Genomic DNA, 18619 nt, shown 5'->3' on the forward strand with positions numbered 1-18619 from the left:
GTCACACTGCGGTGGAGGTGCTTACAGCTGAAAGCCACCTCATTTCATTGGGATTGCATGGAGTGTTACGATAGCATCGACTTCCATCTACACGGCACAGAAATGTGCAAAATGGTATACTCTGCCTGTTTCGGAAGTAATTTCTCTTCCCTAGTGACATATATTTCCTCTCTTCCTCTCAGGGTGACCAAGATGACAGATCTTTCAAGCAGTACAGGACGTCAAGTCCTAGCTCTGCTGGCTCGCTGGGCTATGGTCGCTACACTCCAACCTCCCATTCTCCTCAGCATTACAGCAGACCAGGTAATTGAAAAGCAGCCTTATTTATTCTCTAGATTTTTCACTACTTTGTCTTACGTTGTAAGTAGGGTAGGCTCCAGTAGACAGGGGTTTAAGGTGGAGTAGCAGTTCATTGCAGTGATTTATTTACTGTGAACAGGGAGTCCCATGGGGAGAAAGGAAACAAGTGTTTCAGGAATGAGCATCTAAGAAAACAAAAACAGGCATCTAGAAAGATTGATTTTATATATCTGTAAACAGAAGATAGAACAGTTTAAAGGACTTAATCCTAGTCCTGTCCTGCCTGAAGCTACGCATTCAATCCACAGCTCTTTCAAGGTGCAGCATGGTAGCGGTGAATGCACACAAAGCCAAGAGGGTGGCTGAGTGACGTCGTATCCCTTCTTGTACCGCAGGGTTACGGTCCATGTCTCCTCTCCACAGTGCAAGAGCTGGAGGAGTGACTAGTGATTCTAGTGGCTGGATTTTGAAGGCCAAGTTGCTTTAGTTGAGAAGCTTACTTTGGGCTGTAATAGCAGCTGTGTTTGTGCTCTTGTCGCACAGAGAGGAGGGATCACCTCCTTTTGATCTTTGCATGGGAGTCCCTTACAAAAGCCCGTTCATATTTGGGCACTGTACAGAGTTTTATCCTTGGAAATAATCAACTACATTGCTCAAAATTCATTCTAATTTTTCTCCACTCCATCATTTGGGTGGAGAACACAGAGCATTTATATTATTTTCTTGGTGTCTTTTAATTTTGTTGGGGATACATTATAATTATAAACTAGTTTGGAAAATTGGGAGTTCTTAGTCTTCCCAATGGAAATGAAAATTTTATGGGTAATAGAAACAGTTTTTACAGGAATTGAATATTTGTACTACATAAAGTCTTGGATGAAGTGGAAATGAAATTGAGTATCAAAGATCTATTAAAGAGAGGAAAGATTAGTCTCCGCTGAAGTTCTGGCAGCTGTGTCATGCTTAAGCTTAGCTGCACACTGTTAAAGCAAGGAGGAAAGACAAAAGAAATTCCAAATTAATTCTAATGTTTTACAACTTCATTGAAAATTTAGAAGATAGTCATCATAATTGGCACTTCCAATAATTGTCATTAGTCCTCCAAAATATGTTATCAGGACATTATTACAACAAAGCAAACAAAGATGACTTTTGAGAATGTTTTTCAAAGTACTTAATCACATGTGTAACTTTCAGAGCTCAAATAACTTCAGGATGTTTCTTCAAATGCTTAAACTAGCCATGCACTTGAGTGCCCTGGTGCGTTGTGAACTAAGTCCTACCAGTGTGCACCGACGGCAGTGAGAACTGGACCCACTCATAGCACAGTTCTCAGCAGAGACAAGGCTCTCCCCATTTCATTTCATTAGATCCATTATGAGCATATATCATTCCCTCTTGCAGCTTTTGAATATGCAAATTTTCCCCTGAGTGCAGCTATGCTTTTTGTGGTGCCTTTTCTGGAATATTTTCTGATGCATTACATTATCAGCATTTTATATGATACTCTTTCTGTCTACAGAAAGCCCATGTCCCTTGGCCAACCGCATAATATGGCCACTGTGATGTTTTTAGCAATAACCAGAGAAAGATGAAGTCTTAAATATAAACTATATGTTTTCTAAGCATCAGGAGGAAAATGTTCCTGAAAAAAAGGATGGCATTGTAATTTGTGGCTTTCAGTAAGTGAACTAAATAGTTTATTTTCACTTACTCTCTGTTGCCCCCAGCTGGTACTCAGAGTCTTGGTACCAGTAGCTGCATCTCCCTGCCCCAACACCCAAGCCCTACATCTACATTCAGACATCATTACATCCCTTTCTTCAAAGGTAAGGTCCAGGAATGCAAAACTGTGCTGTGATACTGTAGACTTATTCAGATGTGTTTCACTTTTATGTCTGTGCAAGCATGGCTTCCACTTGGATAAAATTTGTCTTAATTTTGTGCAAGTGCTTTCTTGATGTACTGTGTAAGTTTTAAGAACTGAGTGGGTGTGGGTATGAGTTGTTTTATTTTTGCTTTTTTTCAGTGAGTGTTAAGTGTCTTTCAAAGGGGTGGAGGGAAGGAATTAGCTTTTATAATGAAAATGAGGGAGGGAATAATTTAAAAGTCTGCTTGCTCTAAAATACAGTGTTTAGTCTATTTTGATGGTGCTAAATAAATATAACAAGCTTATACGTTGCATCCAACATTGGATGATCAGTTATCTAACCTTCTAACCTACATTTAGATATTCTTCATATTATTTGTAGCATTACCAAAAATTATGCCAGATGATAAGCTGGTTAATATAGCTGTACTGATTAACAAATATCCTTGCCATTAATTTTTTTGGAAGTTGATATTAACTTTTAATGACCTCCATGTTGCAGATGTGAGACAGTACCAAGGAATGCCAAGAACCTTTGAGGCAAAGGCTATTTTTTATTAGCTAGTTAGTTAAATGTCAGAAAGAAAAGACATTCAGCTACCACGTGTGTCTTCCCCTGAGTCTGTCCTCTCTAGTAACAATATGAACGGGGAGGAGACACGAATGGCAAACATTTTCAATGCCTATTCCTTGACTCTCATGTACTGTTTGGTTTAATAAAGCAAAACTGTTCTTGCCGTTGTAACCATTACAGAAAAGGAAGTGACCCTCTGCAGGAACCAGACTTGCAAACCCAAGTGAATAGTAGGCACTCATTGCCTTTGGAAAAATAACTAATGCATCTTCATTGGGCCCTAATGCATCCAGAAACAGTTCTGCCCAAAGTCAGCTGGATTTCACTGGTATAAACAGGAACAGAATCAGGTTCGAGTCTTCCAAATACGATCCCCGAGAGAAAATTTTGGAGAAAAAAGCTGATGTAATTAAACTGTTTGTTTCTATTTTAAAGTCTACCTGCAAAGCTCCTTCCCACAACCATAAGCAGTCACGCCCCCCCCCCCCCCCCCCATTTCTTGGAAGGCTGGCACACACCCTGGTATTCTCTGAGGCACTGCTTGAACAGTTTTTTGATCTGTCCTCTAAATTTGGATGATATTATCCAACCTGATGTACTGAGTAAGAAAAACCTCTTTTGTGTGCTGCAGTGCACAATTTCACTGTATGGAAAGCTCTTATTCGAAAGCCCGCCTGCAGTTGCTTAGCAGCACTCCTGTTAAAATGAGTTTCTGTTCAGCACTACCTGCTGTTGCTCAGAGCAGCAGCAATTCCTTAGTGCTGCTGTTTGGAGGAAGAAATCCTCAAGTGGCAGCTCCTTGTGCCCAAACAATTATTAGTACTGTGATCAAAATTATAGTATTTTGCAATTCTGCAACACTTTTTGTCAAGGAGCTAAGATATTTTGCAAGCAGCAGCTTACAGTGCCTCACAGTGCTCCTGTGAGGCAGGCAAGCCTGTTTATAATTTTCCTATGTAGGTAATCCTGAGCCCTGCAGAGATTGTGTAGATTATCCGCTGTTTTACGCTGAGTTAACTTCTCAGTCCGAAAGGAGTCAGAAGATTTGCCCCCATCCTCTTCAAGGTCTCTAAATTCTTTTCTCTGAGTTGCAGACTGTATTTTTTTCCTTATCTGGAGAAGCCTTTTGAGAGTGTCAGTGTGCTATTTTTTTCTCTTCAAAGTGTTTAGCGTGGGAAGCGTAGGATTGTACCAATAGTTGCTTTGTATGCAGACCAAGGTTAATGTTGCCACTTCAGTTTTAAAAAAGTGAAATCACACTCATTTAAAAAAAATTGATTAAATCCAAAAATAATACACTGCTTAATAATACTAGAAGTAATCTTTGTAAAACCAGCACTCCACAATCGTCATAAAAAATATTTCTTTAAGCTTCCAGGAGACAGAAATGTTACTACCCTAGGGAAATTAAAACAAGCAGAATCCTCCTTTTGACTTCACTGAGTTTGCATCATATTCTTCCTGAGAATGACATGGTTCATCATTTTTCCAGTGAAAAATATGATTACTGAGTTCCTGTTCTTTCTTCAGTATACTGTAGTCTATCTCCCATGAAGTGTAATAGGATGAACTATTCTTTATCATGCAGACAAATGGTTTGGTTGTGCTCTTTTAAGGGTTTTTGTCTTCAGAATGTCTTCAAAATAAATCCTGTGGCAGCCTCACTTCAAGAAAGCTTCACAGTTCATGCCCTTGCAAATCATAGGGTGTGATATTCCAAGTACCTACGCTTGGTGTAACTCTTCCTCTTGAGGTGATGGGGTCAGTGAGCGTACAGGCCGTGCTGAGCCCTGTTGAAAAAATGCTTACTTAAAACGTAGCGGAAAGTATCTTGCCTTTCTAGTGTAGGAGCGCAGCTTCCAAAGCCCATTTATTTGACTTTGAAAGCTTGAAAAGAATTAGTCATCAAACTTCAAAAAACTTTGTCTAGCTTAATGCACCATGTGCAGAGATATTAAAGGATCTAGTTTCGGGAGTAGGCTCTGACATCTCCCTCATTAGGCCAGTGGTATCTGTTTGTTGTTCAATCCCGAACTTAGACCGCTCTTACTGTAACTTGTTATCAAATTTCCCATCCTCCCAGATAAGATAGAAGCTGACTAGGAAGGAGGTATAAACAACGTTATATTTTTCCTGACAATCCCTTGAAAAGGGAGCATAGTCTGAGCTCTGGTCATTTGGCTCCACACACACAAAGTTAAAAGAGCAGCCTACCCTGTCAGCAGCCAAAAGACACAAGGAAGTTTTTGTGGTTGACACTCAAGTTCAAAGTAAGCCTTTCTAGATTCTTTCCAAGTTAAACAAAATCCAGGGAAGAGTTCATGATTCTGGTTTTTTGCTCTGCGCTGACCAGTAGAGCAGATCACAGCCTGCAGCTGCTTGTGGCAGAAGACAAAACCAAAAGTCTGAAAAATCGCTCTCTCTGGTAGTTGTATTTTCTCTGAGACCTTATTTGAAGTTCTTCTTTAGTGTATACCAGGCAAACCGTGAAGAAGACAAATTCTTGGCAAAGTCTCATTTTAGAGATTTTAATTAGAGGCTAGATTAGATGACTCTCTGTAGTTCCTACACATGAACTTTCTACATGGGTCTTCAGTTTGCTTTATCATTAAATACTTATTTTTGTATGCAAAATGTGAAATACAACTATTCTTGTGTGTTTGTCCAAATCAGTGGCAGAATTAAAGTTTAAATGTTCATCAGCTTGTCTGAGTGGGCTGCAAGAAGAACCTGTTCCCTCATTGCATCCTTAATTCTTCCCTTTTGAGCAAGTTAGAGGTGATGGCTTTGCAAACTGCTCCACACAGATGATCCTTGCATCAAGCAGTTTGCAGATTTGCTGTCCCCTGGTACTTGTGCTTGCATCCTGTTTTCTTACGAGTTTATTCCTCTTAATCAAGGCTTCCTCCTGATTCCTCACTCACACTCTACCCTATCCCTGAAGAAGTACTCTCTATGTGTGTACGATACCAGCACCTTGGGGTGACTGCTCAATGAAGTGATTATTCATGCAGGTCGTATATGAATATATGTGTTTAATAATATGCTAATTTTTAAGTAAATGAGGAATAAATACACTGTGAAAATCACTTGAAAACTTTTCTTTTTAAATTAAAAAATTCCAATAATAACATCACATTTGAATGAATGACATTACAAGATTTTTAAGGTTTTTGGAGTTGTAAGGGACCTTACTTAAGTAAGTGTCTACCACTGCTCTTTGCATTCGAACTGCAAGTGACATTGAGGCTTCTTCCATTTAGTAGGGATGGCCAAGCATCTGGAGAGCAAGCAGCAAAGAAAGAGGGAGTTAATAAATGTGCAGTGAAAACCTGTCACCACTTCTTTCCTTCCAAGAGCAAAGCGGGAATCAAGAAACTGAATAACCATCTGGTTCCTTGTCTGAGGACAACTTGACTGCAAGCTGGTGGTGATGCACCAGATTTTTAGTAATTCCATAATTCTTCCCTTACTTTTTGGAAGGTCCATAGGCTATTAGCACATGCAGTTGTGATTTCAGTTTCTCAACTGCTCAGCTTACATTTTTTCAACGAAAAATCACTGTTATTGAGTACACAGTGGTAACAGCTGAATAGTTTTTGAGTTTTAATTTTTCACCAACTGTGAAAATAACAGACACAAAATTTAGAATGGATTAGTTAGTGTATCGTCATGAGATACACAGCACGCTCTTCTGACCTCGTCTGGCCTGTTTCTGCTCCCGTTGAACTCAGTGACACTACCCAGTTGACTTCAGTGGTGCATGTCAAGGCTGGCTTTGGTGACAAACCGATGACCATGCATCCACTGCTTGTCAACCGAGGCAGAGACCACCACCATGGACACGGCCTAGACAGTTATGGTAATCCAGTAGTTATATGGTTATAAAACTTCCCCTCCCTGAAGGCAGAACTCAGTTACAGATCTAGTGCTCTGAGCTGCTGCACTTTCTTTACTCCCCAAAAACTTGCTATAATTTCATCATTACTAGCCATTAAATTTGTGCTCCATCCACACTAAAAAAATAACAGTGAATGAACAACCATTTTATGTTAGAATAAATGTCATGTTTGGCTTCCAGTTGCTTAACAGTGCTGTAAATTAATAGGATTTTACAAGTCCCAAAAAAGTAGAGCTTTACTTTTTTGTTTGCCAAGCAGCACTATAATGCCATAGAGTGTGCTTCGGGGAAATAAGCTAAGAGGAAATGAGTGGCACCTAATGAGCATTTGACAAAACAAGTGGAAAAATGAATACGGATCAATCCTATGTATATTTTGAAATTTGGTGAAGTGACTATGGCATTATAGATCCATGACTTGATAATCCAACCTTGTTTGCATAAGTAAAAAATGCTGTGGCATGTTACCTGTGGGAAAAGTTTGCAATTAAGAACCAAATTTCAACATCTGTTTTTGTCACTGATATATGCAGGTATGTTTCACTTAACTGTAACATCTGGTTTTTGGTCTAGTCCTGCTTTGAGATAATTTAAACACTACTGAATGGTTTCATTACTGGTTTCAGGGGCAGGCCATGAGCCATAGCATTATACTTTTAAAAAACTTGATAGGTTACTCAGTTAAGGCTATGCAAAACACATTACGAGATTGTGGATGTTCTTATCCTTTTATTTTCTTCTTTAAAGTGTTGTTAAAAGAGAAGCTTTAGTTTCAAAGTGGGGCAGTTTAATCTGATATTATCTATCAGATATTCATTATTGATGAGGTGTTTAGAGACTGAGCCAATACACTGTGCTGAAAAATAACGGGTTTTACGAAAACCATGTATTTAAAACTGTTGGATTAACAAGTCATTAACAAGCTTTTATGCTTGAAATACTCTACTTTGCTTTCCATTTTTTCTTTTATCTGCTTTCTTTGCTCTTCCCCTTGGAGGCAGTGAAAGTGGTCGGAGCACTCCAAGCTTATCCATGTACTCAGACAGCAAATCTTCACCTTCTGTCTATCAGCAGGCTCCTAGGCATTTCCATATTCCAGGTAGGCATTCACTGCTTAGCTTTTGATCTTCAATTGCTGGCACCTGTTTATTCTCTTCTGAGTGTAATTTTTTTTTTTTGCATTGATTTGTGAATTTTGAACTGCAAGAGAAGAAATTGTCTGATAAGTGAAAATCTGTTACCTGTTAAACTTCAGAATTAAAGGAGTTAGAGAGCTGTGTGCTTATGTATATTAAAAAAAATTGCATTACAGGAGGCACACAGTGACAAATGTTATTAAGCCTACAAAGATACAATTATTTATAGTGCCATGGCTGCATAGGTCTGTTGAATTTGTGTGCAGGAGGGAAGTCTGAAGGGGTTTTTGGTTTTGTTTTTTTCCTTATCCATCTACTCTCTGAATTAGAGAGTCATATTAACATAGACTTTAAAAATAGCTGGAAGACTTTAGAACTCCAGAAAGCTCACTGTGGCTGTGTCTTTTCATATGTACTATATTGTTTTCAAGTTCACATCAGTCAACAAGCACACTAAATTTATGTCCACGCTGTTTAGCTTTTTGACTGCTAAGCTCATCTACCGGCTCAGTGGAATAGTTTGTTTATTTATATTTAGCTTCTGGGGTTAACGTTTCTGTAAACACACCATAACTAGGAATTGTGTCTGCTCAGGTCTATAGTACTAAGTAAATCTGATGTCTGTACAACATGATATGGGAACCCTGGACTGTGGCTCTGTGGGCTTTCAAAAAATTCCTGGAAGGCCAAGTTAGCTATACAATTTAAAATATAGACAAACTATAGGATTTCCTATAAGAATATTGGGCATTTCCAGTATAAACATCTGTATCTGAACATGTGCGCTTTCTTCATAATTAATGGAGAAAGTCTCTTTTCAAGCGTGACTGTTATAGTAGTCTGTTGTACCTGTATATGAATTTTATTTTAAGTAGTGGCCAGTTTCTCTTTGTTGTCTATGAAGTATACATTGGTAGTGCAGATGTAACCACCTACATTTCAGCAAATGGATGCCATTCAAGGTGTCTTAAAGCATTTTGAGGGAGTTAGGGTGGATTATGCTGCATAGGTAGGTATAGCCAATGTTTTAAATATATAAAGATGATGGATAAAGCTTCATTCTCTTGTAATAACCAGTGAATGAAAAACTACTGAATGAACGCATGGTCTTTGCTGAAGTGTTTGCAATTTTAGTGTTGTTGAGAGGAGACAAGAGCAGCATGGTCTGAACTGCTTGCTTACTCTTTTGTTCTTTCCTTTCTCTTTCCCCTTCCTCAGACACTGGCGTAAAAGATAACATCTATAGGAAACCTCCTATCTACAAACAGCATGGTACAGTCTGCTTTTCTCTGTTGCAGTTTTCTCTACATGTCTTTGTAAAGAAATGCATATTGACTTCCAAATTAGTTTGCTGTAGTCTTTGCATTTCATTATGTCCCTATAATCTCAAATAGAAAAGGCAAAAAAGTAACATGAAAATGAAATAGCATTTTGTGTAACATGCTGTCCAAGGATTCAGTAAGTTCTCTAAAACTGGGATAATGATACTTTGATTTGTCTTGGTAATTTAGAGCTGATACTAACTTCAAAGCAGTTTTCTTATTTATGGAATGATATAAAACATGTAACTGTTGAAGGCTGCTCTCCTGTTTTCAGACCGTGCCTTGGGATATCTAGTTTTTGTAAATAATTCTGACTTCTACATTGCTGGGGAAAAAAATGTTCACTGATAAGTGGTGTATATGAAATATCTACTTTTCATCTGCAAGTTCTTCAAGCTGTAAACTATCAAGAACAAATGTAGTCACACCATGGCTATTAGGAACAAATTCAGTAGCTGATAACATTGGCAAGCTGTGATTGGGAAACCTTTGGTAGACCCCGCAGCAAGATTGCTGTCTGAGTTTCTAAACAGCAGAAAGAAGTATGTGATGTTTTATGCCACTGAGAATCTGACATAAGACCTTAGTAAATATAAAAAATAGAAATGTGAAGTCTGCATTCTTCTATTATTATTTTTGCTGTATATTTCACTAATTAACATCAATGCAATTTCCATGTTGGTGTCAGTGCCTACTGTGTTCTCAGTGATGTTTGACAATGATCTTGGTTCATGATACAGGATTAGTAATAGGGAATTCATTTTTCTAAACTGAATTCTGCTGTTAATCTTTGGAAACAAGTATGTGGGGCTTCTGCTGCAATAAGGGTGCCTGAAAAGTGCAGAAGTATATTTCTGATTAAAAGAGTCATGACTGTGGTACTCCTGTACTCAGAAGCAAAGGACAAAAATAAAAATAAAATATGTGATATAAATCTGGCCCACACCAAAAACTTTATTTTAATCATGTTTGCACCCCTGCTTGGGAATGAATGAGAGAATAAAATGAGAGATGTTCATCACACTGTGAGCTAAGGCACTTTGGGGATGAAAGCATGTATCTTTGGGGATACAGGTGGGAGAACGAAGCTATGCCACTCTTCATGGCAAGGGAAGGTCCAGGCTGTGCCTGTGAGCAGTGTCTCTGTTGGAGCGCAACTCCTCCCATCCTATTGCCTTCTGCAGCACTGTCCGCACAGAGGTGACTTCCCATGTTGTACGTAAGAGTGAGAAAGCTCTGTGTGTCTGTTCTCCCACACTTTGGCTTTAGCTGATAGCTGATAACTTTCCCTGAGTGAAAGGTTAGGGAACTGCAGATACATCACTGCCTTCTTGGTCAGAACAGTGCAAATACATTTTACATATTTTTCTTTTGTGGTAACAGGGGACTTTAACTGATTTTAAAATACTCAATTAACATAGTTTTAAAAATGATGCTTTTATGTAGTTATTTTTATACTCTCTTTCATGGAAAACGACAGTTATTTCTGTTTTGAATGAAGTTCTAGTTTAGGTCTGATACAGTAATAGGAGAAAGAAAGTTGTCAACTGATGTCTCCCAACTGAGTGAGTCAGCCTGGTGCTTCATGCTAAAGTAACTGCACATTCAGATCATCCAGACTTAACCTCTGTGGTTGTTCTGGTATGGTTTTGAGCAAAGTGAGACTTGCTGACGTTTCAGTGCACTTTATGTGTTGGTCTTTGATAGACATTTTCTGCTCACAATATCCTAATCTTGGACAAACTAATGTTACCTCTCAGGCAAAAAGATAGTATCTGTTTGGTTTAGTGCTTGATGTAGTGTAGTCTGCCAACCTTATAGTCTGCCCAATCTCTCTAATTCCTTCTTGTCTTTAGATATACGAATCATTTGAGGCAAGTACTCAAGCTGAGCAAAAAACTACTGACAAAGGAAAAAGTTGAATATTGTAGTGGTGTTTGGTAAGATCGTGAGCAAATGCAAAGTTACAATCATCTGGTGTAAATCAGCATAGCTTCACTGATTTACACAAGCTGATGATATGGCTCTGGTGTCCTGTATCCTGGCTGCGTCATTTAGTTTTATAGATATTTTTGGTTTGCAAAGAGGATTCTAAGCAGCAGCTTTTTTTCTTCCAGGCCAGGCATTTTTATATCAATTTTCCGTTCATCAGATACGCAGTCGAAGTCTGGATTATGTCAGTTTTGCACTGCTGTGTGGAGTTGTTCCTCGTAATCACTGGAGTGAGCAGAGAATTAAGTTATCGAGTCAGCAATCTTTATAGGTTAACAAGGATATATATTTTAAACTTACTTTTATAGACTATAGGTGTTCTGAAAGATTGTGTTGAAAATACATGCTCGTTGTTTTTCTACTGAAGAGCAAAACATAATTTACTCTAACTCAAAAAACCAAAAAAATCAATGAACTTTCCTTCCAATAAAATAAAATTTAAAATAAAAAAATAAATAAAATTTACCTTTTGTTCTGGAAGAACTCCCAGCTAAAGCGTGAACACATGAGCAGCTGGTGATTCAGCTCCTCAAGATAATGGGACACTGAACTAATACATGCTGAAAAGGAGCCAGAGAACATTCCTTCGTTGAAGAGACTAAGTTTGAACAAACAAGCACAAAAATGTTCTTTAAAACAAGAAGTGCAAGAAACTCTTCCAAAACATTTGGCTTTAAAAGGTTTCAGTTACTGCAGTGCCCAACAGATTTGCTGTAGCTACAGCTTCTGTGTTTCTATTATAAACACCCAACTTCAGAATGAAAAAAAGGTGGTGGAAAAATGGCACATATGAGAGATCAGGCTGAGAGCTGGGGTCGGAAAGTGAAGAGTGTGGGAGTCTGCGTGGTCGTTCTTTTGTGTGTGTTCATGTTTCAGAAATATTTGAACATCATTCAAAGTTTAAAAAAAAGATAAAGAGGTTTGCTCTTTGGCAATATTACCACTGACCATGTGAAACATGCAGTTCACATTGGGGTTCACAGCAGAACCAAGTATCCCTTGTAGTGATGAAGCTAATGCTCAGTACTGATGAAATTCAGGCCACTTGGATTTATCTGCTAATGATGTTTTGTATAAAGCCTTCTCAGGAACTTGGGAGGGGCAGGCCTTCATGGCCCTATTGATTTTGGTTGTACTCTTCTGCATCTCTTTGAAGTCAGATGCTCTCAAGATCCTGTGGAACATTTGAAATCTCTGAATAATGTTTTGGATTAAACTTGTTTTTTTCCTTTGAAAACATCTTCTTGAAACAAAAACAATTTCCAAAAATGCATCAGATTCTCTATATGGATTTCTGATTTAGTGAGAGCAAGATCCATACATATAACCTGGAAAAACTTGTTGACTGGTGATTTAGGGCATGCTCCCAAAATATCTGTGAACCAGGTTTAAGTCCTTGCAATGTAGGGACTTTATTCTTCATCTGTCATATATGGCTATTTCTTTCTATTTATTTCTCAGAGAAGCAGCTTGCCATCATGGGAAAATGCCCTCGTCAGGATGCTATTAGCTAACTGGGAAAACTGAGTTTTTTCATAATGCTGTTTTTATTTTATGACCCAGCTTTGTTTTGCCACATTAAATTGAGGAAAAAAAAACCTCTACAGTTACAGATTTTCACCTCTAACCCATAGATTTTGTCCTTACTGCAATTTGTCATTTTTTAAGTATCACCTCCTCAACAAAACTAGTTAAGGTCTGGACGTGAGCTGTGTGATGGCACCAGAAAATGAAACAGAACAGCACTGAAATGCTAATGGTGGTGGCCTTTTGCCCATGTTGTTTACATGCAGGTAAACATGCAAATATGCTGGTTGGGAAACGGAGAGGGCAGAGTTGTTCCTAACTTGCTGGGAGTGTTGCAGGACTTCTAACACTGCAACTTAATCTCCTCCCCACCACTGTCTCTGAGAATCTAATCTGAGCCTTAACTTTTGTATTATCATACTATTTTTATTATTAATAAATATGTTTTCTGGCTACATTGCATTGCATGGGGCTCTTGTGTTGCCCTTTTACTCAGGCATTGCAGACAACCCCCTTGTTATGATGATTTCTCATGGGCTTAAAATTATGCTAGATCGTTGCATTACTCCAGTTTTGTACCATTAAAACTCTCCCCAAAACAACATAGAGTGATACAAAGGCAAGTAAGTCTCAAATTTTGGGAATTTATCTGAAATGTGAAATTTGGCACAAAATCTTTCTGTAAGATTCTGAGATGTAACTCAGTGTCTGGAACAATACTCTGAGACATAAAAGACAAGGGAAAACATATTTGATGGTTGGGAACTATCTAATGAAGAGCTTTTAGGTTTTCAGTTTTGAGTTTTCTTCTCAGCAAGTTGGAAAGTTACAAGGAAATAAACCAACAGTAAAATATCACCAATATTTTTTTTGTTAAAAGACTGTTTAAGAGGGCAATATAGTCAGAAAAGTGGTTGGTCAAAGAATTGTGAATTTTAGAGTCTGACACAGCCTCTCTTGCAGATTTCATGAAGAGGTAATACCAAATTTGTTCCTATCTTCTTTACCATCATTGCCTATCCTTTTGGGGAACGTAGGAGGCCCAGGTGTGCAGACCACGAAATATCTATGTAACCATATGTATTTTCATGGTCATGGTAACACAGAAGAATGGGGAAATGACTGCACTGTGTGCAGTGACCATATAAATCTGCCCGTAAGTTATGATGTAGATTTTTTCCCACCAATCATTCCCCAAAAGTAGTTTCTTCCTAAAAAGATAGGTTCAAAATCCAGCAGAAATAGATTGTCTAAATTCACTATATACCTGAAGGATGAGTATTACTGTAATAATTTCAAAATGATTTTAAGTAATTCTGTGAAACCATAGCTCTACACATCGAATTTCCTGCCAAGCACTGTTGGGTTGGTTTTTTTAATTGGTTTTTTTTTCCCCTCTTAAAACTATTTGGAACATAACCACAGTCAAAACAGAAGACAAAAAAGATGTAATCTGTTCTAATTTTTAAAATCAACTTAATCTTCCAGCAGCAAGAAGATCAGAAGGGGAGGATGGAAGTTTGGATCAGGACAGTAAGAAGGTAATGATCAGAAAGAACAAAAAGGAGTAGTTTATTGATCTTTCTTGAAGCAACTGTTTTTTAAAACATGTTCATATGTAAAGGTATTCTTTCATACAACTGAAATAATCATTACTACTTTTAGGTCTTTCCAAGAAGGTATCGAAAAGCTTAATCTCTCACCCAGAGGATTTAGAATCTACATTCTACAGTAAAGAAAGAAGTAGGGATATTGAGATTAAGAGCAATAAGTTCATGGATTTTCACTCAGTCTCAATATATACATTGGTGATTCAGCTAAGCCTGCAGACTTTTACTTAGGGTGCATATTAACATACAAGAAAAATGTTAACAGCAGATTAATGATAAGAAAATGACATAGTGCATTTTCTAAAGTGGGGCGCAGTGGGCAGCTTAATTAACAGAGAAACTGTCCTCAGCCCAGCTGAAAGTTAAAAGTTTTTGGTAGCTGTGATGTCTAAGTCATGATACAGTCAACTTTTGTAATTTGATAAAGGATGGTACAAGTTGCAATGAGCATAAACATACAATCAGTTCACAAGACTTCCTAGACAGGTGGAGTAGGAGAACTGCATTCAGATGTTAAATCCTGAATCTTGTAACAGGCTTTTACTCTCTCTAGTTAAAGACCAGTTGGCTTATTCTGAAGGGGGATATGGACACCAGAACTAATTCCCCAGATTCGGACACACGGTCCCTGTCTCTTACTGCTGGAACTGACAGAGAAAACTTCCCGAGGGCGCAGGAGCGCACGACTGCCGGCTACTCCCGTGAGTACTGCATCCCCTGGCCCGCCGGCACTGTCGAGGAGGAGTGTGGCAAAGGAAGGTGGCCCTGCTGCAGCTTTGTCCGCATAGCTCTCTAGCTGGCTTTATGCTTCATTTCTCTATCATAATTACACCTATTTGTCAGTTTGTTTTGCTATGGCTTGTAGGCATTCCGTGCCTTCAGACTTTGATAGTGAAACTATTTATAGTTTCATATTAGTGAAAGAAGCAGCATTGGTTGTATAAAGAAACTGTATTGTCTCTTTGGAGAGCGGAGGTTCCTTACCACAAAACCCTGCCCCTCATTAATACATAAAAGTGCCTATTTATTATATGCTATCTATTTTCAATAGACAGGATGGTAGTATCAGGCAGATTGTTGACTTGTGCTAATTATTCCTTGATACAAACTATGTATTTTGGATATTGGTGGAGCCATTTCTTCTATATCGTGATAAGCATAAAGAACACTTTGCTCCAAAGATTAACTTAGAATAGGCATTTTTTGTTACCGCTCACAGTTATACCTATAAGTTCACAGAAATCTTCCAGGTGGAATAATGGGGTAATTTTGTTACTAAATACTGATCTGAAGACCATATGCCAATGCTAGCTGTCAGTACCAAAACCACGTTCTACACATTTCTTACTCCACATTTCAGCAAGTCAGGAAGTGAAGGAAATGGTCATCAGAATCGGGTCTGAATTTTACTTTTAGATTACATAAATGACAGAAAATAGGTTAAAGGAATTTTAACAGATAACTGGGCCATTCCTCTCCCTGCTTCCTCCACTTTACACCATACAGCAGTAGCAGGTCATCTGGGGTAAACAAGTTGGGGAAGCAGTTTTCCAAAAGAATGCATCCAATGCGAGGCATGTCCGGCAGCAGGGCTAGGATGTCAGTCTTGTGGGCATTTTGGTAATGTGATAGCTGGCTCCATCAACTTATATTAAGGAAATTATGGCTTAGCTATGCGAGGAAGAGGAAAAACAGATGCTACAAAGTCTGTCACAAGGCTGTAACAAGATAAAGAAGAAAAGTTATTTTGGATCATCAGTCTCGCTGGTCTAACTTGAAGGGATTTGATTCCTTAGTCCTCACCAGACATCGCATACATGTGCACAAGGTGTATTGTAGGATTCCTGTGCAGGGGAAACCAAGTCTGACCACCTCACACACCTAACGTCTGTAAGTCATTGCCCAGAAATGAACACCTAAACCTTTCATTGTAATGCATACGTCGAGTATGTTTGGAAGCTTTCTGGAGTTGATCTGATGCTTTTCTACATATGTATTAAGAGAATAGCCCTTGAATGCAAATTTTAAGTAGGGAGAAGCATGTATCACACCAAGAACTGTGTTACACAGGAACAACATATGGTGTCAATTTTTTTCATAAGAATATTGCTGTACCTGTCATTCTTCTATACCAGCATTTCTTTCATGTTTTTTTATTATGTTGGGAATGTGGAGTTGTTAAAACTAGAAATGCAAAAGATGGTTCACACCTCTGTCAGGGTCAGTATCACCTCTGTGCCAATACAATATAGGTTGTGTAGTTCATTTTCCATTGCTTTTTGTCAGTGTTTCTCTGTCTCTTGTGAAAGTTGGCCCTGTTACCCAATTAGCAGCTACACAGAAATGACATTGAGGAAGTGTTCTTTTCCTGACATTTACATTTCTTTTTTTTTTCCTTTCCTTATGATTTTATTCAGCCACCTTACTGTTTTAATACCTCTGGACATCCTAAGTAATTCTTTCTCTACTCAGTGCTTCCCTATTTAGTTCTGAATATTTGCAGTCTGTCACATGCCCCGTTGGCCATGGAAGAGTAGCTTCTCTACCTCTTGCACTTATGGCTGAGAACTCTGACATTCAGCCCCATCTCTGTGGCATAGTCAGTGAGTATCAGAGAAACTTTTCGGATATAGGTTTGGTGCCAAGTGGTTACATGCAGAGTGGAGGGGGTTAGCAGGCATCGGACTGCGAATCTCTTGTCATGTGTCCAAACATACTATGCAAACAGCCCTGCGTTCATCTGCCCAGCCTCTGAGCAAACCAGAGAAGGGTTATTCTGCTCTAGAAGATATTTAGCCACGTTATGTTAGCTATATGCCCAGAAGAATACATGTAATAACAAAGCAGATCAGTATGAGGCTTGTGTAATTAGCAGGCTTCTAGAGTGGAGCTTGCATCTCCTTACATCCACCTGTGTAAATGTGGCTTGTTTCTGTATATGTAGATGTTTAATAGTTGATCATTTACTGTAATTCATGATCTTAAGTGTTCACATATTTAGGAAAGCGGACATCTAGCGAGCTCTGTAACCCTTGCTGTCATGTGTCCCTGATGTGCTAAGAGGCAACCTCAGAATATCCAGGTTAGAGTGAATGTCATACTGGAAAAAGCAGGAGCCGTATCCATGCAGAGAGCAGCTGATGTTCAGATAGTGCCTAATTAGAGAGAAAGATTGCTTTATCTTGGCCAGTTACTCCAGAAAATTTACTGTAATGCTAGAACTGCAGTTGGATATGATAATGAGCAGTATGTGGTTGTTGGCTTTTAGCATTATATTTTTCCTTTATCTTAAAAAAAAAAAGAAGCAAAATAAAACGTGTTTAACTTTGTAGCTAAGTTCATGGGAAACAGAAGCTGAGTGAATTGCAGTTCCCACTGGAGTCAGTGGGTCTTGCTAGCTTGTTTTGGGCTGTGTCGGCTTTATTCGCCTCTTGGCTTTTTTCCAGCCGGCCACACGATGTCGCGTGTGGCCGCGGCTGTGGCTCCGGCCGGGCAGCCGGGGAGGCAGCTCCTCGGCTGCTGCCTGCTGAAGTGAGTTGTCTTTGTTTTCGAACTGCTCTTTACCTTAGTGCATTTGTCCTTGGTAACTGAGTAGTAGTATTTGGCGCTAGAACGAAACTGTCTCACCCATCTTCTCTGTAGCCAAGAGGCCAAGAAACTGATGTTCAACACCAGCATCTTTTTCCAGGCAGGAGGAGAGATGATAGTTTTGCAGATATATTCGTTCTGTCTCACAGGTATTACACTCTTTGCCCTCTGGTGTCACTACCATTCAGATAACAGGCAATGATAAGTTTCTAGTTTCCAAACTGGAATAGCTAAGTGATCCATCTAATTCAGTATTCATCACTGTGTCCCTGTATCAGACGTGGAAACCCCCTGTGGGGCTGAAAACAAAAGTTCTGCTCGTAGTTTATACCACTTCTCAGATGGTGGTTGATTATGTTTCTAAAACATCTCTTGCTTTTATAGATCATCTTCATTTTACCAGCTTAAATAAGTCACGTTTATCAAGCCTTCTTTCCTGTGATGAGCTTTCATTGCCCCAGTTATCCTGTAGGCCACTGGTCTGGTGGAGTGAATTTAGCCCACTTGAACACTGATGAACAAGAACAGCACAAAGGATTCCTCCAGAATCTCCTGTCACTGCCTGAAAATACGGTTATTTCCATGTCTTATAAGTATCAGGACAGACATTTCCAGCTTTTGCTTTTTTTTACACTTATATTAGCAACTCAAGGTCATCTTGTGATTGAGCTGTATATCTAAGCCTGTCTCCTTCCCCATCATTTCCAAATTATGAGCTCTCAGCTTAAATAGTAGAAGTTTGGGGTATTTATTAGTCCCCAAGTGCATGACTTCTCCCATGAATTATTAAATTTTATCC

The 18619-nt window shown here is 38.8% G+C and overlaps 1 protein-coding gene across 1 annotated transcript in view; it reads left to right on the top strand.

The window, feature by feature from the left end:
• Positions 1 to 18619, top strand: part of ABLIM2 (actin binding LIM protein family member 2) — a 74423-nt gene that overhangs the window by 36445 nt on the left and 19359 nt on the right. Inside the window, exons 8-11 of the mRNA XM_050895368.1 lie at positions 183 to 303; positions 9000 to 9053; positions 14111 to 14163; positions 14786 to 14933. Coding sequence (XP_050751325.1) covers positions 183 to 303; positions 9000 to 9053; positions 14111 to 14163; positions 14786 to 14933 — 376 coding nt within the window. The remainder of the gene's footprint in view (positions 1 to 182; positions 304 to 8999; positions 9054 to 14110; positions 14164 to 14785; positions 14934 to 18619) is intronic.

Source organism: Gymnogyps californianus, chromosome 4, assembly GCF_018139145.2.
Source record: "Gymnogyps californianus isolate 813 chromosome 4, ASM1813914v2, whole genome shotgun sequence".
NCBI classification, from domain to species: domain Eukaryota; kingdom Metazoa; phylum Chordata; class Aves; order Accipitriformes; family Cathartidae; genus Gymnogyps; species Gymnogyps californianus.